At 38.5% G+C, this 17,674-nt stretch overlaps 1 protein-coding gene across 2 annotated transcripts; it reads left to right on the forward strand.

Annotated features, from left to right (window-relative positions):
* The first annotated feature begins 369 nt into the window (after positions 1-369).
* Positions 370-8,995, forward strand: LOC122658350 (calmodulin-binding protein 60 B-like). 2 transcript variants are annotated; one of them, XM_043853267.1, is made up of 9 exons: positions 370-479; positions 717-888; positions 1,708-1,783; positions 3,145-3,203; positions 5,278-5,771; positions 5,888-6,048; positions 6,131-6,334; positions 7,318-7,555; positions 7,965-8,995. In XM_043853267.1, exons 2-9 carry the CDS (start codon positions 767-769, stop codon positions 8,564-8,566), a joined length of 1,956 nt encoding a protein of 651 aa, XP_043709202.1. In that variant the 5' UTR covers positions 370-479; positions 717-766; the 3' UTR covers positions 8,567-8,995. The 2 variants fall into 2 exon arrangements, with proteins under 2 accessions (XP_043709202.1, XP_043709203.1); XM_043853268.1 differs by lacking the exon at positions 370-479 and having other exon boundaries at positions 499-888; positions 7,971-8,995.
* Positions 8,996-17,674: the final 8,679 nt, after the last annotated feature.

The raw sequence follows: 17,674 nt of genomic DNA on the forward strand, positions 1-17,674 counted from the left end.
TTGGTTAAACATCTGAAACGTTCCTTCCTCGTAAGTGACCGCAGGTTTCAGCAGCTCTCGTCCCTAAAGCCCGTGATTTCAACGTATCTGACTCTTTTCCGTGGAGAGGGAGTTTTTTGTAAATTAATTAAATTCAATGATACCCTCCCCGTCCCCGAGGAGGTGTCAGCAATTTTCCTATTTCAGAGCAGGGACGAGCAAGGGCATAGTCATGAAAAAACAACCAAAAGGCAAACCTATTTTCGTCAATTGAAAAATCGAACGGCCAATATCTTACGATCGTTTATCAGACGACCAAAGACAAGATAAAGAAAGGTCCTTCTCTCTACAAGTCTTTGCTCAGTTCAGCCGTCAAAGTTCACTGGGAAGGAGATGTGTCAAAGAAACACCCACCAACACATTTCTCGATTGCGTATTCGAATTCCCTCTTTCCTTGAAACTTCTCAGTCTATTCAGTCAATTCATTAAAGCTTCTCAAGGTTTCAATTATTTCTCTCTCTTCCTTTTTGGTCTAGTGGGAGTTTGGGATCTTATCCAGCAATTTTTTTTTTCTACTTTGAATCTACTGTTTTTTTTTGTTTTTTTTTTTTGGGAATTGGAGCTGAATCTGTGAGTGATTACAGATCGGGAGTAGGGAGTTGAAGAGTAGTTTGTAGATTTGTGGGGTGAATTGCTGAGAAGGAGGGTGGGGTTGATTTGGGTGATTTGAGTTTCAGATCTGTAAATTTAGGGTTTTATTGCGTTGTGGCTGCGGAAATAGGGTTAAATGCAGAGGCCCCAGACGAGGTATTTGGAAAGATCAAACACTATGAATAGGGAGAAACGAGGGCTGGATCCGCATGATACTGAAGAGGGACAGCATGAAAAGAAACGTCCTGCACTTGCTAGGTAATTCTTTGTTTCTTATTTTTAATCTTTTGTTTTCCTTTGAGAAATGTGATTTTGCGTTTTGATTTCATTAACTGTTTTTTAAAATGCAATTTGGCGAGTGGGGTGGGGTGGGGGTGGGGAAGTTAAGAACAAGAGTTCGTAACTTCAGCTACTCCAGTTTTAATTTGAAGGTATACTAGTAGTAGTTGCTTTTAGACAAGAGAATATGTGTAACACTTGTTTGATGCATGACAATGGAAAAAAATTGTTTCTGGATAAGGGATATTGTAAGTTTGTTAGATCACCAACATGTAATTGGTGTAAGAATTTTTAAGCGGAGAATTTTGGAACTTAGCACTTAAAGAGTTTACCTTATTAGGTCTTTTGCTTGAGTATCTATTTTGTGGAGCATCTGTTGATTGCGCACGAACTTACTTTCTTTTTATTTATAGGATACTCTGTTGCATGGTGACAACTCTTATCAGTCAAGCTTAAATTTTTAAGCTTTCAATTATTTGATTGGAATTTGGATTGTTAATAAGTAATAACAAATTTACAACTCAATGAAATAGGTAGGGAAGAAGGGGATCCCTCCAAGGGTACTTCATTTCATCTCTTTCAGCTGTTGTCAGTTTACCCTTCCATTTGATGGCTAAACTTTGACATGTGAACCTTGTTAGGCTACTCCTGTTGTAGAGTTCTATCTTAAGGAGCTTTTCTTCTGTTATTGTATCTTAATTTTTAAAGAGAAATAGAAAAATCACAGTTTAGTTTTATCTGCATTATTTATTTGGCATACAAGAATCTGGTCATTGAAAGAAAGAAATTTGGATGCAGTGTAATTGTTGAGGCCCTCAAGGTGGATAGTCTGCAGAAACTTTGCTCATCATTGGAGCCTATTCTTCGTAGAGTTGTAAGTTAAACCTCTCTCTCTGTATTTAGAAATTTGGATGTCTTTTTTCAGGTTTGCCTGGATATGCTTGGCCTGAAATTCTGGGTGTAGACATTGCGTTTTTGTTTTGTGCTCAAGTGTTTTTTCTTTAGATCGATTTATGTGTATAGTACTTTAAATATCCACAACTTCAATTGAATGTGTTAATACTTACATGAGCCATATCAGTGTATGGAGTCTTATGATTTACAGTCACCCGTCAATATCCTGCGTCTTTTGGAGATCATTCACATCATTATTTACCAAACTTTATTTTTCCTTGCTTTAGCCCCTATTATATTCGTTGCATAATTGATCCTACAACTGACCAGACAGACAAATAAATAGCCTATCAGATGATAAACAATAAGCCCTTCGGTTTTGTCAATTGGCCACATAAATCATGGTAAATGGTCCATGAGAGGGGGAGGGAGGGAGGGAGAGAGAGGATAAAATCATCTATTGTTTTGTAAATATAAGAAGTGTCTCATCTTGGTCACTGGTTTTAGTATTTTTTTTTTTTTTTGTTTTGGTTGGTGGGTGGGTGGGTGGGGGGGGGGAGATAAAAGTCACTTTGTTGTAGTCATTCCATTAAAACTGTTTGATACAGGTAGTGGTACCTTGTCATGTATGTTGGCATCAGAATTCAGAACCATCTAATCTTTCTCCTTAGTAGTAAATTTATATTTATATTTAGATGCATCATCCCTGTAGAAGATGCTACAATACTGTGTTTGATGTATGTGCTTTGTTGAAATAACGTCATCAACTTATTGGCTGTTGAAATTGAGTTTGGATCCTCTGCACGTACGTGCAGGTGCATTTACATGTGAGAGGCAACCACCTGTCCTATTATTTACATTTACATGGTGGGGAGATGGGCTGTTGAAATTGAGTTTGGATCTTCTGCACGTACGTGGAGGTGCACTCTCATGTGAGAGGCAACCACCTGTCCTATTATTTACATTTACATGGTGGGGAGGTGAATTTATGGAAACAAAAGGGACAGGTGGTTGCCTCTCACATGGATGTGCACCTGCACGTACGTGCAGATGATCCAATCTCGTTGGAATTTAGGAGCGCTTTGTAGATACTCATTAATCTGAAGAACTTGCTGAGTTTCTGTTTCCACATGTATTGGAAAAATCAAGATTCAATGGCGTATGAAATTCTTAATGCTATAGCTGGGAATTCTATAAGCAATAGTAGAATCTTATGTTGAATTGGTCTAATAGGTCTGAGAACATAATATTTCTTGTTGGTTTTCCTATTCTAGCTGTAATTTGTGGTTCCTTTTTCTTTTTGGTTCCATAATAATTTTTACTGCATTTTGTGGTAAGCAGGTTAGTGAAGAAGTGGAGCGTGCACTTGCAAAATTAGGTCCTGCTAGGCTTAATGGGAGGTGAAAGCTCACCCTGATCACCAGTGATTAATTTGCCTTATTATATATTTGGCACATGTTATTAATTGACATTGTCTCCAACGCCGTTCCCCCAAGAAAAGGGAAAAAATAAGAGAAAAGCAAAAGGAAAATTCTGTTTTTCTCATGCTAAAATCATTCCGATGCAAAAGAAATGAAAATAAAAAATATTGGTAGGAATATAGTATCCTGTTTCAAGGTCTCATTTATTGTACTTTTTGTGTAAGTTCGATTGCAGTAGCACCCAGGGATTTAGGTCAGTGTCAGTTTGTGGGTTGTAACTTGGGCAATGCTGAGCTGGTCCATGATGGATTGGCTGATACAGAAAGCAAGTATGAACCTGAATTTTTCCTTTGTCGAAGATGGTATATCTGGACTGGAAGATGGCTTAGTTTGCATCAAAACTCAGGATGTTGTGTTAGATGCCCTAGTTGACCCGAATAAGATTGTGGTTTTTAGGCGATATTAATTCTGATTGTGTTATCCTATTAGTTTTGGCTGGTCCTTAAAATCATGGCATAAACAGCACAAGGATTTCCTCCATGTGGAGACCCCCCCTCCCCGGCTTTTCTATTAGCAGAGGAAGAATGAGGGTTCTATTGATAGATGAACAGATATCAGCTGCGCTTCAATCAGAAGGATTGCAGGAGCTTTGAAGAATTATGTTGAGGCTATATGGTTGGAGTTTGATTCCCTGTAATTTTAGTGCTGTACCCGAAAAATTTAAGTTCTATCCATCATAGTTGTCATGCCGTCTAGGCGAACCAAGGCGTTGGAGGGGATCTGGACCAACAAGTTGACCAAAATATCCACTTAGGCGATCAAGGAGACAATAATTGTCGAGGCGCTTGGATGCCTAGGTGATCACCTAGGCGATGCCTTGACAACTATGCTATCCGTCCATATGACCAACACACATTAAATATATTTTACTGCTCTTGTTTACTCATATGGTCATGATTTTAAATGTACATGTGTCTGTGGCTACCAGAGGGGAATTAAACATCAGATTGACCGTAGGAGGGGAGATAAAGATCATTTGACAGTTTCTTGTATAGACTGGAAATGAAACACTATAAAGTGCATTAAGATAATTGAGAATGTGAAAAGTGAGTGGTTCCCCCATCTTGGATATCTATGGAAACTTATAACCAATTTATTTTATCTGTTGTAATAAATAGTTATTTGTATTTATTGCAGGGAATGGTTGAACCCATGGTAAAAAATTACATGGTCCTGTAGAATGCTCACTTGAAAATTAGGCAGAAAACCTTACGTTGGATGATGATCCTATCATCCTACATAATTTGCTATTTTTACCTAAAACACTTGAGGGCCCAGAAAGGTTGAGCTTCTCTTTATCTAATTTTCTATTCTCATCTAAAACACTTGAGGGCTCCAAAAGGATGAGCTTCTTTTCATCTTTGTGATTACTGTCTAGCTCGACTGCAACACCACTGTAGCCCATTTTTATCATCCCCTGTTGACTCAATTCTTGCACTGCAAGCAAGAATCACCCCTTTGATGATAACTTTTGATGATTGAGACACTATTGGTCTTTGAAAACCCTATATCTAGGATATTTGAGATGAGAATTATTTGTTGAACTGTTTGATGTATGTACCATGGGCATGTTGTCCTCTTTTTAACAGAAGTTGAATTCTGTATGGTGCAGAAAAGCAATTGCTACATGCTCCAAATAATAAATCAGTTAAATCCTACTTTATTCATATGCGTCTGTTGAGAACTACGTAGCTTTTTCTTTCATGATCTTTGCATAGAAGGTTGGGGTCGTGATGGATCCCTTCTGTATTTTATTTTCTGATGTTGACATCCATGTTAGGATTCCCTGACTTGGGACATTTTATACACATTGATATATTAGTGCTTTGCACAGGAGAATGGAGCTACAATCTTGTGCCAGTCTTTACCTTTACATTTATGATTCCCATTTCATTACTTCCCAATGTAGCCATCACTGTTCCCATTAATTCTTTTCTTAATGCAATATCTGGTGATGGTTTGGTCTATCTCATTAAGATTTATTGATGTGCAGGTCTTCTCCTAAACGAATAGAAGGGCCTGATGGAAGAAACTTGCAGCTCCACTTCAGGGCTGGGTTGTCACTCCCCCTCTTTACAGGAGGAAAAGTTGAAGGGGAGCAGGGTGCTGCAATCCATATTGTTTTGATTGATGCAAGCACAGGCCTTGTGGTTACATCAGGGCCCGAGTCCTCAGCCAAACTAGATGTTGTTGTGCTTGAAGGTGATTTCAACAATGAAGATGATGATGATTGGACAGAGGAAGACTTTGAAAGCCATGTGGTGAAAGAGCGTGAAGGAAAGAGACCGCTTCTGACTGGGGACTTGCAAGTGACACTGAAGGAAGGTGTAGGAACCCTTGGAGACCTCACATTTACTGACAACTCTAGCTGGATAAGGAGCAGGAAGTTCAGGCTAGGTGTAAAAGTCACCTCAGGCTACTGCGAGGGAATTCGTATTCGTGAGGCAAAAACAGATGCCTTTACTGTTAAGGATCACAGAGGGGAATGTACGTTCATGTCTCATGGAGCCATCGATTTACTTAATTTCCATATGGTTGGTTGTTGAATAATCTGTCTGTTTTATTAGTTGACTGATCATGGTACTCATTTTGGGTTTCTGTAGTATACAAGAAGCACTATCCACCTGCATTAACAGATGACGTGTGGAGGTTGGAGAAGATTGGCAAGGACGGATCATTCCACAAGAGATTGAACAAGGCTGGAATACACACAGTTGAAGACTTTCTTCGGCTTATTGTCAGAGACCAACAGAAATTGCGGACTGTAAGGATACAGAATTTGGTTGTGAAATTATAAACTTTATATTTTGCATGGGTGTCATCTGATTCTTTTATGGTGGCTGTAGATTCTTGGGAGTGGCATGTCAAATAAGATGTGGGAGGTTCTTGTGGACCATGCCAAGACTTGTGTTCTAAGTGGGAAGCTTTATGTCTATTATCCTGATGACACGAGGAGCGTTGGTATTGTTTTTAACCATATATATGAGCTAAGTGGACTTATCGCAGGTGGACAGTATTCTTCTGCAGATTCTCTGTCTGACAGTCAGAAGGTCAGTATTGTGCACCATGACACACTTTATGATGTTATTTGAGACTAAGGATGTCAACCAATATTTGAAAATTTATATTCGATCCGCGTTCGTATCCCTTTAGGAGAATCCGAATCCATCCGATAACTAATCGGATACGAATATGATAATCCTCCTATCCAACCGATTGTTATCCGATTCGTTTAGCAATCTGACGGTAATAAAATGTCTGAAATATATCTTTGTGTCCGTCTATCCGATTAAGTTTTATATTTTTATAATTTTATAAGTTAAGATAATGTGACTCTTTTTTTAGATTTTCTATTGGTTTATATATATTGTTTTATGCATTGTGATACATGGAATCACATATCTATTAAAATAAATACAAGATAAAATCAAAAGTAGAAAACGTAAGAAAATCAAAGACTAAGAAGAGTAGAAGAAAGGGTAGTTGCTGAACTCTCAAGTCTCAGCCCTGACTCTTATCAACAAAACGGTAAAGATGTCAACGGATAGGATATTATCCGAATCCGTTCGAATATAATCAGATACGAATATGATAATGCCACTATCTGACCGAATTCAATCTGTTTACATCCTTATGTGAGAGTATCTGTATGCAGACTGCAGTTTCTAGCACCAGAGCCTTATATCTGTATTGAACTAGATGTTGAACCCGACAAGTAGATATTGTTTTGACATTACGGACAAAATGCCCTCCCCCTTCCCTTTTTCTTTTATTATTTATTTATTTATTTATTTATTTTTTTTGGGGGGGGGGGGGAGGGGAGGGGTGTGGAGTTGAGGTTGGGTTAGAAAAATGCCCTCCCTCTTAAACAGATATAAACTTATGATAAGTAGCCGATCAGAAGGTTTGAAGTAAATTGTTAACTCGTAACTTGTTATATGTTTTTTATTCTTGGGCGTTAAAGCTGGAAGTTGTTTTCAGAATAATAATCAACATATAAGCTTGACAAAGCTGGAAATGATTTATTTTGCAGCTCTTTGTGGATACCTTGGTGAAGAAGGCATATGACAATTGGATGCATGTTGTTGAGTATGATGGCAAGGCACTGTTAAGCTCTAAGGAGAACAAAAGGTTGAACTCTGCTCGAAGTGAATTTCCGATGGGCTCAGTCGATTATGGCAACTCATTTGAACAGCAACTCTCGCTCGCACGTCTACCTGTTCCTGCTCCTTCAGAGCAGCCTATAATGGATACAGGCATGGCCGTTGGGGGTAAGATTTTTTGGATTGTAGGAAGTAGTGAATTTTGGCATACAGAAGCTTGCTGCTTATGGTAGAAAGTGCAAAGACTCTAAATTCTGCTGTGTCGGACATTACATGTTCATGTTTAAGTGGGACACTTACACTTCTTTTTTCTTTTGGAAGCTATGGGCCTGTATATTTTCATAGCAGGTGCTGTGTCCAATATGGACAAGGTATTCTGTGTTGATCTTGACCATTTCTTGAACTATGGTCTAATCTCTGAATTTGAATCAGAATTTGTCTAAGGGGGAGGGTGGTTCGATGGGTCTCTCTCTCTCTCCACAACATATGCATACACATGTTCGTGCACTGATTATGTTTATGGTATGTTTTAGTTTTTAGATTTCTGGTTAATCAGAATTTGCTTTTTTTTTTTCAGTTTCAGGATATAATGATAATCTGGCATCTCGATTCCCTACACAGCCCCAGCAAGTAAACTCCAATACCCATATCCAGTTTGATGGTACTTCCTTTGCCCCACAGAACCAGATGATTGGAGATCCAAACCAGGCCCAAGTAACGAGAAATGATAATAACATTGTTGGACTGGCTCTGGGGCCACCACTTTCATCGGCATCTGCTTTCCAGAATGTTGGTCCATCTGTCCAAACAACTAATCTTTCTTCTTATGATGATTGGTCCCGTAACCGCGAAACCAGAGTTGATGAATTCTTCTCAGAGGAAGAAATCCGCATGAGAAGTCATGAGATGCTTGAGAATGAAGACATGCAGCATCTGCTTCGAATCTTCAGCATGGGAGGCCACGGCCCCGTTAATGTAACTGAGGATGGGTACCCTTCTTATCAATCATCGTTCCTGCCATCCCCATCGCCGAACTACGGTTATGATGAAGAACGGTCCCGCTCATCTGGCAAAGCTGTTGTAGGATGGCTCAAGCTCAAGGCAGCCCTGAGGTGGGGTATTTTTATCAGGAAGAAAGCGGCTGAAAGGCGAGCTCAGCTTGTTGAGTTGGATGATTAGGCAATCCCTTGTCCTGGTGAAATTATGTTGAGGGTAAGCTATGGGACTTTGGTGTTAGGCAATCCCTTGTCCTGGATCTATGGTACGAGACCCATCAAAATCTTATTCGACCCAATAATTGGAATTTTGGGGAATCTTCTCTTCTATTCCTTGGATTCTGAGATTTGGGATACTTTTCTGATGACTTGGAATCTCTGCTTGTACAATTTTTGCCTGTACAGTAAGTTTGTTTCTGTTAACATCCTCATTAACACTGTAACTCATTATGTGATTTCTCACTGCTGTGTGTGGGTTATGTGAATCCCCTGTAGTAAGTTTTGGGGGAAGGGGGGGAGCGGAGAGGCTTTTGGTGCCTGGGGTGTTCCTTCTGTGACCCGCAACACTTATATATTTATTGATTTCGTTATGCCAAAGTAATCGTTTTTGTATCAAGGTGTGGACTTTTTTTTTAGATATCTTTTTTGCCCCTAATTGTTTTTGTTGAGCATCTGTTAAATAGGGGATAGTCTATTTGTTGTTGTTGCTTTGTATTTTGTCATTGCTTTCTTGTAACATGGTTGATGTGAGATCCAAGATCCAAGCTTAACAGTGGACATGTGATTGTGAGAAGTTTCATTATTTTTTTTTCCTTGGATGAAATGAGCTTCATTGTTGTTACTTGGTTTTTGTCACTAATCACATCATAATTATTATGAATGAAGTCAAGGGACCTGTTGTGGGCTTCACAATATGCTTCTAGCAAGAACTCAAACAATGCATATAGCATGTGACACCAGGAAGGTTTGGTTTTTGAACTACTTCAGTCTCACCATGTATCACATTATTGTTGAGTTTTTATGCCTTCTATGATTGGGGAGTTTGTTAGTTCTATTTTTGTGTTGATAGCATTTGGTGTTGAGATTTTGGACCACTACAAATGATGCTTTTGAACATAATAAAGCCATTACTTGAATGGATTTTGTTGCATGAATGGTTATCTAGCCAATTTTTTATTTTGTACAGATCTTTCAGAAAAACATCCATCTCTCTTCTGAATCCAAAGAGGCTGAAAATAATTTACTCATTCTATATCTAAAGATATTAGTTGTACTATTAGTGTACCCTATTTCACTTGTATTTTGTATGTTTACTACTATAAGTTGAAATTATTATTTACATGAGATGAATTTTTATGTATGTCCATCCCTCCAGTTTACAAACAATGAACCGTGTGAAGAACAATTTCATGAGGTTAAATTTGACAATTAACCATTAATGCATGTCATCCTCCTTTCAAATTCTATATCTTGGTGTTTCCATGTCCATCCCATACCTGTGGTGGGATTTTTTTGATAGGATTGTAAAGAAGTCAATTTGGTGGGGGGTGGGCATAAACGATGAGGCAGGATAGCAAAAGGCTGACTATTCTGGCATAATAGATCATTATCACCTCACTCAACCACTTTTTATAGTAAGAAGAATAACAGAAGAGTAGGAAACCATCAACATCATTTTAGCTGTATGGATGCAAAACAAAGTCACCCATTAGTTAGGACTTATTAGGACAGCATCCCATCTCAATGCTTGCGGCTCAAGTTCTAATAAGTTTGAATCCAAACAAACAAATAGTACCATTTGTTAGAATAAAAAAAAAAATTAAAAACACTACTACTCTTTGAATGATGGACCTTTGAAGATATCATTAGCATGTGGGCCATTCGATTCAATCAGGCCTGCAAAATCAGATGACGTATACGTTCTGTTCAATTTCTATCAATGCAATGTGAAAAATGGGGTACTAAGGTCTGTGTTTGGTTGGATAGAAATGGAGAGTAAAGAAAAGAAAAGAAATTGAATTTTGAGGCTGGGTTTGGTTGGAACCAGATGGAGAGAAATGAAAAGAAAATACAATCTTGAATAGAAAAGAAAAGAAAATAATATTTTCTTGGTGTCAAAAGAAAAAAAAAATACATAAATAAATATAATAAAAATAATCACAACATAGATGCCAATCAAATGAAATATGTATTGTGTATCATGCACTCTTACACACTAAAACACAGCAATCTATTCGAAGAGTTCAGGGGGAAAGAAGACGATGGCGTTGTTAAAGAGAAGAAGCAAATCCTAGAAGAATTTCCAGATGCTGGTGCTCTCCTCTAACAGCCCTCTTCTAAGTTCTAACCTTGCTGGGATCGCCTAGAGTGGAAAAGGTGTATGTGAGGTCTCATCCGTTGCTGGAATTGTTATCCTCGGTAATGCATCGTGCTGCGGCTGCAGAGGCCATGTGCATCATGTGGGGTCCGCTGTGCCACATGGCCTTTGCAGCGCCGCACGATGCAGTACCGCACCGTGCAGTAACAGGAGAAGATAAAAATTCTCCGTTGCTGTTGCCATGTAAAAGACCTGATGCGCATCAATATAACCACCCAATAAATACGTGACATGTGGCAAAGATAATCCCTGACCATATCATATTAGAACTCTCCCTCTCCCTTGCTGAGGTCACACATTATACTCAATCTTGCCTTCTCTTAAGAGTTTCCATACAAAAATCTCTCATCTATTGTCCGACAATCCAAGGAAACCTTCTACATGGACTTATTGAGCATTTGAGCTAGATCAGAGACCAAGCCCACCTAAGGATAGCAGCATATTAGCAGAGGACAACTACAACTCAAGGGTGAAAAAGAAAAAATTCCGACCCACGGACCTAGTACTAAGGAGATCAGAAGTTTCCAACCCAAGCAACTCTGAAAAGCTTGTGCCAAATTGGGAAGGATCCTACAGAGTTAATAAATGGTTTTCTTTCCCTTCTTGGGAATCAATGGGGTACCAAGATATAGGGCAACTTCCGCAATAGGAGAAACACCAAGAACATTATAAATTTTATCCTTAATTTGCCTATGAGGTGCCTATACTACATATATCGGATCTATTGGCCCGATATATCTTGGAAGAGATTGACCACAGCTTGAATAGTCTAGGCATCATTCTCAGAGGCACGATAAAAGATGAGAGAATCATCAGTAAAAAATAAATATGAAATTTCAGGAGCATTCGACCTCATCTTAATACCCTTAAACATATTTAAATCACGGTGAACCTTGAGAAAACGTGGAAACCCTTTCATGGCAATAATGAATAAATAGGGGCTAAGAGGACAACCTTATTGAATATCTCTGGAGGGTTCAAAAAAACCAAAACTACTACCCTGTAACTTAATAGAAAAATACAAGAGGAAAAAAAATAACTGACTAAATCACACCAATGAGTACTAAACCCTAAAAACTGAAAAATATCCCGAATATAACCCCACTCAAGCCTATCATAAGCTTTGGACATGTCTAGCTGAAGTGCCATCCAACCCCATTTACTTTTATGACTCCTAAGAAAATCAAAAATTTCATGGGAGATAACAATATAATCTGGAATTCGGCATCCCTCAACAAAGGCTGCTTGGAAAGGATAAATAATCTTATCTATAATCTCTCTATGCCTATTCGCTAAGATCTTAGCAATAATTTTATAAATCACAGTACATAGACTTATGAGGCTAAAATTTGTTGCATATTCAACATTCTCTATTTAGGAACAAGAGCTACAAGAGTGTGGTTTGCCCCCAGAAGGGAGCTAAATATTGAGGAAGAAATTATGTACAAAATGATTATATTTGGTTTAATAACACCCCCAACACCTTTGAGAAAACACATTTGGCACACCATCATGCCCATGGTCTTTGAACGCATCAATACTTAAAACAGATTGCTTAATCTCCTCCTCGGAAGGGAGAGTAGTCAAACTAGCATTATCACTGTCAGAAATAATAGGGTCAAACAAACTTTCCACAAAAGCATGGTTAAGTGGATTAGACTTAGTAAAGACAAACCCAAAATGTTTAATGAAAACATTAGCAATAGAAGATAAGTTACAAACTTTTGCACCATTTTCATCCAAGACATATTGGATACAATTCTTTCTAAAGCCACAAACAGCCTTGGCATGAAAATATTTGGTATTTCTATCACCCTCACAAAAAAAAAAAAAAGAAACACGAGATTTTTGTAACCAAAATATTTCTACAGCTTCTAAAATCCAATAAATTTTACTTGAAACCTCAGAGAGTTGTTAAAGAGTTTGAGATGTGGGAGGTAAGCCCTCAGGGTAATGATATTTTCGAAAAGGAAACATTTTAATTGAAAAATATTTCTTTATTCCAGATCCGAAAAAAACACATAAGACATATTGCATAAATTTTGGGAGGAAGGAATTCCGCTTATTCTTAAAAAACAGAAAAGAACTCTGGATGTTGAAATCAAGCAGTCTGAAAATGGATTTTTTTTTTTAAAGATTGTTGGGCAGAACAAGTGTTTAATAGAATTGGACAATGATTAGAAGAAAAAGAAGATAAGTAACTAAGACATGTTGTAGGCCACAGAGACATTTACGTTGGAGTGGCCATACATTGATCTAAACACTTTTTTATTAATTTGGGGGGTTTTGTTTATTAGACCAAATGAAAGACGATCCCTGGAGGGTTTTATTGATCAACCTAAAGGAATCATTCATCCCCCAAAGAGTTGAGAAAGCAAGGTCATTAAGGAGTGGCTCACTCCCTCCAAGTTTTCAGAAAGCAAACAAAACTTTATTAAAATCACCTAGAATAACAAAAGGAATAGAGACCAAAGACAGGTAACTGGTTAGATCTATCCAAAAAGGGACTTTCTCAGGGAAAGATGGAGGAGCATATATACTAACAAAGCACCAATCCATACCAGTCTGTGGATCAACCAAAGAGATGGCAATAAAACTGTTACCATTATAAATAGAGGTAACAACAATTCAAAACTGCACAAAACATCACATATCTCCGCTAAAACCTTTGTTGAAATTATTTATCTACCCGTGTCCCCCTTTGGATAGTCTGCCGTGTTAGAGCTCCTGTATAATATACATATTATTTCCTTCCTTTTCTACAAGGTCGGCCTTTTAGATGAAGCGATTTTTACATGGTATCAGTGTAGGCAGGGGTCATGGTATCGAGTCCCCCTGGGAGTGGGCAGGTGTTAAAATTATTTATCTATCCGTGTCCCTCTTTGGATAGTCCGCCGTGTTAGAGCTTAGGGAGTGTAAACCCCGAATATTTCAAGAAAGAATCCTAAATAATCAAAATGTGAAACACGTGTTTCTAACAAAAGAACCACATCCAAGAATTTCATATTAATATGAGAATTCAAAACACATTTAGAGCTTAGGGAGTGAAAACCCCGAACCCGCGAATGAGCAGATGAAATAGACTTTTCCGCTGTAGGTTCCTAAATAATTGCATCACATTCATTAAAATTAAATAAATCAATTATTAATTAGCCAATCCCAAAATTGTCCTTGCATAACTCCACTAATTAATCAATATCATCGTTATGGAACCTAGGGCATTGTATATAAATGTTGCCAAACCCCATTCCATAGTACATGTCCATATCAAAGTGTCTAAGTACCTGAACGGAATCTGCAAAACATGATTAAATATCTCAATAAAAACCTTAAATATAATATATCAATTTATGTGAAAATAGGTTCTGTAAAATCAGCCAAATGAATCCCTATACGACTTTGTTTCCCACCTCAATTCAATGAAGCTAGAAATAGATGATCTTGATCCAGTGGTCGCCAAAGCTGTACTCATAGTTGGGATATCCGACGTTAATCTCAGCTTCTCATTGTGTAAGAAAGAACCAAGGGATTTGAATGAACTCTTGGCCTGATGTGAAAAATTCATGAATGCCAAGGAAATCATGGATGCCCGGAGATAAAATACACAAGGAAGGACTGATAGGAAAAGACAGGAGCAGGATGACCGTGGCGATTGAAAGACAATCGAAAGAAACAACACCCAAAGAAGCGTCACACCACAAGTCCATTGAAAGTATTTGACCGGTATACTCCACACACCCACAACCGTTCTTAGATCCTGATGCAAATTCAGCATGAGAAGTTTATCAAATGGCCTCCGAAGATGGGTAACCATCTAGGCTGATGCAACCCGGACAAATTTTGCAAATTCCACAATGGTAATAGTCACAATACTAACGAATGCACAAATCTTAAGAGTGAGATTGAGAGCCTCATCCAACGAGGGTATCTCAACCGTTATGTTGACAATCGACGTAACCCTTAGGATGAATCCGATCGTCCTACTCGAAGGGCACCACCCAACCAGGGAAGGACAAGGGAGCCTGTTTGTCGAGACGATCGAATCAAATCGAAAAACCAGTATACGGAATAAGAGCATAGAGAAGATTGTCCACACACTAAGGGACAGCCCCAAAAACCAACTCCTCATGGTTCGTCGGGCATTATCTCCACAATCAGTGGTGGACCCGTAGCTGGCCAAAGTTCCCCATCGTCTAACAAATCCAAACCCTTTGCCCGTGGTATCCATACTAAGAAAGTGGCAAACAAGAAGGCTAAACTTTCTCCAATGATCTCCTACTCTGACCAAGATATTGCAGGTATTCAGATCCCTCACGATGATGCGTTGGTTATGACGATGAACATAGCCAATTTTGACGTAAAGCGCATTCTGGTCGACAATGGAAGTTCTGCCGATATTTTGTTTGGAGAAACCTATGAGTAGATGGGCCTCAACCATGAATACTTGAAAGCATTTGAATATCCTCTACAAGGATTCTTGGGTTCCCTAGTTCAAGTTTCGGCCTCAATTGACCTCCCCCTCACTGCTGGATCAGGTGATACCAGTCTACCGTTATGTTAACCTTTCTAGTAGTTGATGTTCCTTCTACATACAATGCCATACTGGGGGCTCATTGGCTTGAATACGCTACACTCAATAATCTCCATGCACACCTCAAGATGAAATTCCCTACTACCAAAGGTATAGGTGAATGCAGGGGCGATCAACTGGCCTCGAGGAAATGTTACGTCACTACTCTACGGGGCAAATCTAAGAAAAGTGAGGCATTACCCATCGCTATTGAAGATTTATGCGATGATACCTTATCCACTATACAGAACCTGTCGAAGATCTAACTTTGATTGATCTTGCAGAGGATGATCATTTCCAACAACTGCAGATTAGGTCCCAACTTCAAGGAGATCAACGACGAGATATGATTACCTTTCTCCAAGAACATTCAAATGTTTTCGCTTGTTGTGCATCTGACATCTTGGTATTGCTCGCAACATCATCGAGCATAAACTGAGTGTCGATCCAACGCGAAAACCTATGAGACAGAAAGCTCAAAACTTTGGTCTCGACATACAAGACCGAATCGAGGAAGTTCAGAAGCTACTCTCCGCTAGTTTTATCTAAGAAATTGCCTATCCTGAATAGCTTGCCAACGCAAACGGCAAATGGCAAATTTGCATTGACTACACGGACCTCAACAAGGCATGTCCTAAGGATACTTACCCACTTCCATAGATAGATCAACGCATAGATGCCACGGCTGGACATGAACTTCTCAGCTTCATTGATGCATACTGCGACTATAACCAAATCAAGATGTATAAACCCGACATCCCCAAAACAGCTTTCCTCACCAGTGATAACCAATATTGCTACGGGGTTATACCTTTTGGTTTGAAGAATGCTGGCGCCACTTATCAGCAGCTTGTCAATAAGATCTTCAAAGACCTCATTGGTCAGAACATCGAAGTTTACGTAGATGATATGCTTGTCAAGAACATACGATCTTCTGACCACCTCAAGGATCTCAATGAAGCATTTCAGGTCCTCTGTCAGTACGACATGAAGCTGAATCCGACGAAATGTGCCTTCAGCATCACTTCTAGAAAGTTCCTAGGTTTGTCTCTAGAAGAGGCATTGAAGCCAATCCTATGGAGATTCCTGCCATCCAAAACATGGCATCTCCAAGAATGGTCAAAGAAATCCGAGAACTAACTGGACGGGTGGCAGCTTTGGGGCGATTTATCTCCCGCTTTGCAGACAAATGCCTGCCTTTTTTTAAAACCCTCCAATACTCTAAGCAGGAGGAGATGGGAGTAAGTGGCACAAGATGATTTAGTTGATGACATTGTACGAAGAAACACTAAAACCAAAAGTTGCAGAACATATTTTTAACTTTATCAAACCTATTTTTCATTCTATAATCTATAAAGTATGCTAGTAACAAACGCTTATTCTTTATGGCCCATAATGTATTGTCATTGGTAATTTCCTATAAATAGGTTATAAATATAAATACAAATTATACCAAAGAGAGACTATGACTCTTTTTTATCTATAATTTCTAGTAAAGATAATATCAGACTTTGTGCCTTACCTCTGAAGAGGAAATTAAAAATGTTTTGCTTACTATTGATGCTTTAAAGGCCACTGGGCATGATGAGGTGCCATCTTTTTTTTTTATTCCAAATTGTTGGAATTTTGTTAATTCTGATGTTGTGAACTTTGTAGATGATTTTTTTTAAAAAATAATATCTACCTCTCCTTTGAACCAATCACATTCTCTATGATCCCCAAAAAAGATAAGGTTGAGTCTATTAGTGATTTTAGACCAATCAGCTTATGTCACTATAAGAAAAAGGGTCTTTCGCGGCATTTTTAGACGGGCCTTAGCGGCGTTTATTGGTAAATATAGGAATATTCAACGGCGTTTACTAACAAACGTCGGTATATAAAGTATAATACGTAGGAATCATGGCGTTCATATGTAATTGCCGCTACACATACATCTTTGGGGGCATTTGGTTTGAATTGCCGGGGTATGTAACAATACAACGGCGTTTATTTGTAATCGCCGTAGTATCATAAATCTTTGGGGTTGTTTGTTTCAAACTGCCGGGGTATGTAACAATACAACGGTGTTTATTTGTAAACGCCGTAGTATCATACATCTTTGGGGGCATTCGTTATGAATTGCCGGGGTATGTAACAATACAACGGCGTTTATTTGTAAATGTCATAGTACCATACTATATTTATCACTTAAATGTACTGATTTCTTCATTTATCTCGGTCTTTGTACTTCTTGTAACTTCAATCAAACACAACCTGAAACAAGAACTTCTATAATGAAGTATTGCATTTCTTGAAGTGATTGTGATAGAATAAAGTCTATGTTAAATCCCTTAAAGAGAGGATTT

This window comes from Telopea speciosissima, chromosome 4 (genome assembly GCF_018873765.1).
Source record: "Telopea speciosissima isolate NSW1024214 ecotype Mountain lineage chromosome 4, Tspe_v1, whole genome shotgun sequence".
NCBI classification, from domain to species: domain Eukaryota; kingdom Viridiplantae; phylum Streptophyta; class Magnoliopsida; order Proteales; family Proteaceae; genus Telopea; species Telopea speciosissima.

Bases quoted from the DNA above. Each gene is read 5' to 3' on its own strand.
- LOC122658350 (XM_043853267.1), top strand. From the start codon at position 767: ATGCAGAGGCCCCAGACGAGGTATTTGGAAAGATCAAACACTATGAAT. The intron at 1,784-3,144 runs GTAAGTTAAACC...TGTGGTAAGCAG, and splicing joins AGCCTATTCTTCGTAGAGTT to GTTAGTGAAGAAGTGGAGCG. The intron at 6,335-7,317 runs GTCAGTATTGTG...TTTATTTTGCAG, and splicing joins CTCTGTCTGACAGTCAGAAG to CTCTTTGTGGATACCTTGGT.